This window comes from Thalia democratica, chromosome 7, assembly GCF_965202585.1.
Source record: "Thalia democratica chromosome 7, ktThaDemo2.hap1.1, whole genome shotgun sequence".
NCBI lineage: Eukaryota > Metazoa > Chordata > Thaliacea > Salpida > Salpidae > Thalia > Thalia democratica.
In genome coordinates, this window is record NC_139171.1 from 16,188,754 (window position 1) to 16,192,978 (window position 4,225).

At 26.7% G+C, this 4,225-nt stretch overlaps 1 protein-coding gene across 1 annotated transcript; it reads right to left on the reverse strand.

Moving 5' to 3' along the window:
* Nucleotides 1–3,078: 3,078 nt before the first annotated feature.
* Nucleotides 3,079–3,987, reverse strand: LOC145841136 (serine/threonine-protein kinase pim-3-like). Its single transcript, XM_082948508.1, has 2 exons — nucleotides 3,606–3,987; nucleotides 3,079–3,497 (listed from the first exon to the last, which is right to left on the reverse strand). The coding sequence occupies exons 1-2, from the start codon at nucleotides 3,985–3,987 to the stop codon at nucleotides 3,079–3,081; spliced, it is 801 nt and encodes a 266-aa protein (XP_082804634.1).
* Nucleotides 3,988–4,225: the final 238 nt, after the last annotated feature.

Genomic DNA, 4,225 nt, shown 5'->3' on the forward strand with positions numbered 1-4,225 from the left:
TTACGTTATTTCAACTGTTCATAACAAAGTAAATTTTAATAAAAATTATTTCAACTAAAGTACTAATTTAAGTCGTAATTAAAACATTTTGTATATTATATATATTTAAGTGAAGGGTGTAAAGAAGATTACCTGGGCGAGATTTAATTAACCTCGGACTTGTTATACAAATAAACATGCCTGTTTAATTGTTAGTTACTTTTTTGCTCTTGGACTAAGTAGAAACTAATTAATGATGTGAAATCAAGACGTTCAATCGACGTAAAATTCTTTTGCGGTTAGTTATATAACATAACGGTTTTAATATCTAGGTTATACCTTAAAATCAGGCTTTTTTACTTAAAATAACAAAAATATTTAATTTCTCCTAGTGTTTGTTTGAATTTTATTATCTTAATAGGCCTACGCAAGTTGTATAACAATTTGTAAAAGTTAGTAAAATGAAACTAAAATCTAACCTACTATAAACGTTAATACACTAGTCAGCAATAATACAACATTTACAACAGACTTAAAATGTAGTTTTCTGACCGTAATATAAAAGTTTTTGTATCTGAATACTATTGTAAAGGTCTACTTTTTAAAATTTGCTTATGTTAAAATTATTATAATCACGTGAATATATTATAAGATCCAACTTAGATATAGTTATAAATGCTTACTTTAAAATCCTACGAAAAATAGTTCAAAATATTATAAAGTAAACAATTTAGTGAATTGTATATTATTAACGTAAAACGTCCGTTAAAGTAGACTGAAAGAACAAAAAATATGAAATAATGAAAAAAATTAAATTAATTGTAAAATGAGATATCAGAAAATAAGGTGATAAAAATAAATTAAACCTATGTTAAGCTAATACTAAAATTAAAGTTTATACTAATAATGTTTTTTACGTAACACATTAAAATCATAATGTTTTTAAGAAACTAATAAAAAAAAACTTTGATAATTTTATTAAGACTAGTTTGTTTTAGAATGAAATCTAGATTAAAAAATAAAATAATCAAGTAAAATGGATTAGAAATGATCAGGTTAGAAGTGATCGGGTTAGAAATAATCGGGTAAAAAATTATTGGGCTAAATTGGGTTAGAAATAATCGGGTTAGAAATGATCTTGTTTGAAATGATCGGGTTAGAAATGATCGGGTTAGAAGTAAACGGGTTAGAAGTGATCGGGTTAGAAGTAATCAAGTTAGAAGTGATTGGGATAGAAGTTATCGGGTTAGAAGTAACCGAGTTAGAAGTGATTGGGTTAGAAATGATCGGGTTATAAATGACCGGGTTAGAAGTGATCGGGTTAGAAATGATCGGCTCCCCTAAAATACACTTTCATCGTTATATTAACACTTACTATTCTTGTGCTTAGTTAATTCCAGTTAGCAAAGTACTTCAAATACTCAGATACACTCAGTTGTTTTTTATTTTACCTAAATTTCTACTATTTAAAACAAAAAAAAGTTGTGCTTAAAATCTACAAAATACCTATTTCAAGCTTAAGTACAGAAAAAAATTGTCAACAAAAAGACATGACTGGAACATCTTTAACTCTCCAGCTCAGATCCAAAAATATCAGTTAATAAAAAATAGTTCCAAAATAATAGTTAAAAAACTAAATGCATAAGGGCCGCAGCCGCACTTTTATACTTTATGGAACGCTTTCTTCCGATTTCTAATAAATTGCATGAAACAAGTACTAAGTCCAAAACCAACAAAACTTTTTATAACAAAGGATCTTAATCTCTTTAGAAATGATTATAACTAAGCTGAAACCAGTAAAGATAAATCATTTAAAACTATCATAAAGTTTTTTATACAAAGGACTAGGTTATTAAAGTATGATACTTGTGTTATTAACACTATTAAATGTATTAGTAATAAATTAAAAAGACTTGTATTGTTGCAAACATCTAGTAAAAAATTTTTTTGAGATAATATATAATGAGTGAACTGTTACAGTAAATGTTTTTAATACATCCAAATAAAAAATTAAGATAAGTTCATATTTTCATTACTTGTTCTACAAATTAGAATTACTTCTTAATATTCTGATAAAATTTTATAAAACAAACATAAGAATTAGTTAAGTACTACTAATTTCTTTTTAAATGTTGAAATAGTTTAAAACATTTTTATACTAAAGTATAGGATGTCAATATGAATTTTTCATCATTTTAATGTTATAAAATTTTTTACTACTTCTGTAGAATATAAAATGTAACTATGTGACACTAAAGAAAAATTGTAGTCACTAGAAGCTTAAAAAAGTCTTTTATATATAAAACTGATTTACTTATTTTTTGGTTCAAAAACTTTAGTAAGAAAAAATGCAACTAACTTTTACATTTCCAAATAAAATTTAATTAAAATTTTTATTACAAGTATATGTGAAACACGGAAAAATATGTTGTTTTGTTTGACAATTAGCAAACAGTTCACTGTTAATTGTACGTTGTTTCCTTGAAATTTATGTATATATTTTTTGATTTGATAGCCAATTGTGCTTTAGGACTATTAAGAACTAACACTTTCACAAGGTATAACACTTTAATGGATAATGACTTCATTGACTGGAAAATAAAATATCAAGTTTCCAACTCAACTTATCAAAATAATTAAACAAAATATCTAAGACTTCAAAACACCTAATATTTTGCTGCAATATATCTATTTGAATGTATAATTCTTATGTAACTTCCTGAAGTATAAACAAAATAACAGTTTAATAAATAAATCCTATAGATTTGTTTATTGATAAACCATAAAACTCTAGTTTGTTTTTTTAAATACTTAAATTTAACTTGTACTGCATCCTTTTATTGAAACTATTTTTTGTTGTTAATTGGTGGTGTTGATAATAGTTTAATAAATAAAAACAGCGGTTAAGCACTTATTTATTGTTTTAGGTAATAACTTTAAAAGACTAAATACTTGTTTTTTATTTATTTTGTTTTGAAATGAGTCTTAGTCAAACAGTGATTAAATTTGAGCTGACTTTTTTTTACTTGATTACTAATGGTTAAACCTAAATAAATAAAGAAAACAGAATTAGTTACATATTTATTTAATAACAACTATTCAAAAACAGAACCTCTTCCTTAGGGTTTTCCATTTTTTAGATTGACCTTTTTCACTAGAGGTTTCATCTTCATTTAACCACGGATGCTCTAATATTTCTTCTTCTGTCAATCTATCTTCCACTTTTTTTGAAAGCATTCTTCTTACTAGGTCCTCACACTCTTCGCTCACTTGAACTTTAAAGTCAAGTTCTTTGTTAAGAACCGCTTCATCATCCTCAAAAGCGAAATCGCCTTGCAAACAGAAGTATAACGTCTGAGCAACACACCACAAATCTACATCTTTTGAATAACATTCTTCGTTCACATTAATTTGCTGAGGCGTTCTTAGACCAAAAGTACCATATAAAAACTTTACTTTTGGATTTTCTTCTGTAGCATTAAAAACAGAGTGACCAAAATCTAACAATTTTATTTCCCCTGTTTTCGAGTTATAAAGGAAATTTTCTGGCTTAATGTCATGATGATATATGTCGTTTTCGTTTAGTTTAAAAACAAGTTTACAAATTAGCTTGAAAATATTTTTACACTTTTCCTCAGTGAAATGCTTATCAGGATGTTTTGTGGTGCATTCGAACAAAGATTTAAAATCTTTATCGAATTCCGAAACTATGACAATGCAACTGTCATAAACGAACCAATCCAATACTTTTAAAACTCTTCCTCTACCATTGTCGCCAATAATGTTTTGTGCCATGTCTTGCACAAAAAACTCATTAGGCATGCCGCTTTCTGTAAGATAACTTCCAATATCTCTACACTTGAATCTTTTAATTGCAACTTTGACCCTAGACTTTTTATTTTTACCGCTAAAAACTACACAAAATTTACTTTCAAACAGTATAGAATTTATACTGTATTTCTCGAGAAAACTATCAGTGCTACCATTTTGCAATTTTTTGGGATCCATTAGACCTATACTGCGGTATTTTGGGTTATAAGCAACATAAGAACTATTTCTTGTTAAACATTTTTCTGGACAAGTTTCATTCTTTGCCTGACTGTTTTGATTTACGAGGTCTTTTGATTCTCTTTGAGGTTTACTTACTTGGGGAATCCGTTCTGAATTTTTATTTTCAGTTTTTTTGTTTGTCAACAAGTTCTTTAAAATTTTTTTATTTGTCGTAATCATTACTGTTATTAAGCGA

Bases quoted from the DNA above. Each gene is read 5' to 3' on its own strand.
- LOC145841136 (XM_082948508.1), bottom strand. From the start codon at position 3,987: ATGGATCCCAAAAAATTGCAAAATGGTAGCACTGATAGTTTTCTCGAG. The intron at 3,498-3,605 runs GTAAAAATATTT...ACTCGAAAACAG, and splicing joins GCATTTCACTGAGGAAAAGT to GGGAAATAAAATTGTTAGAT.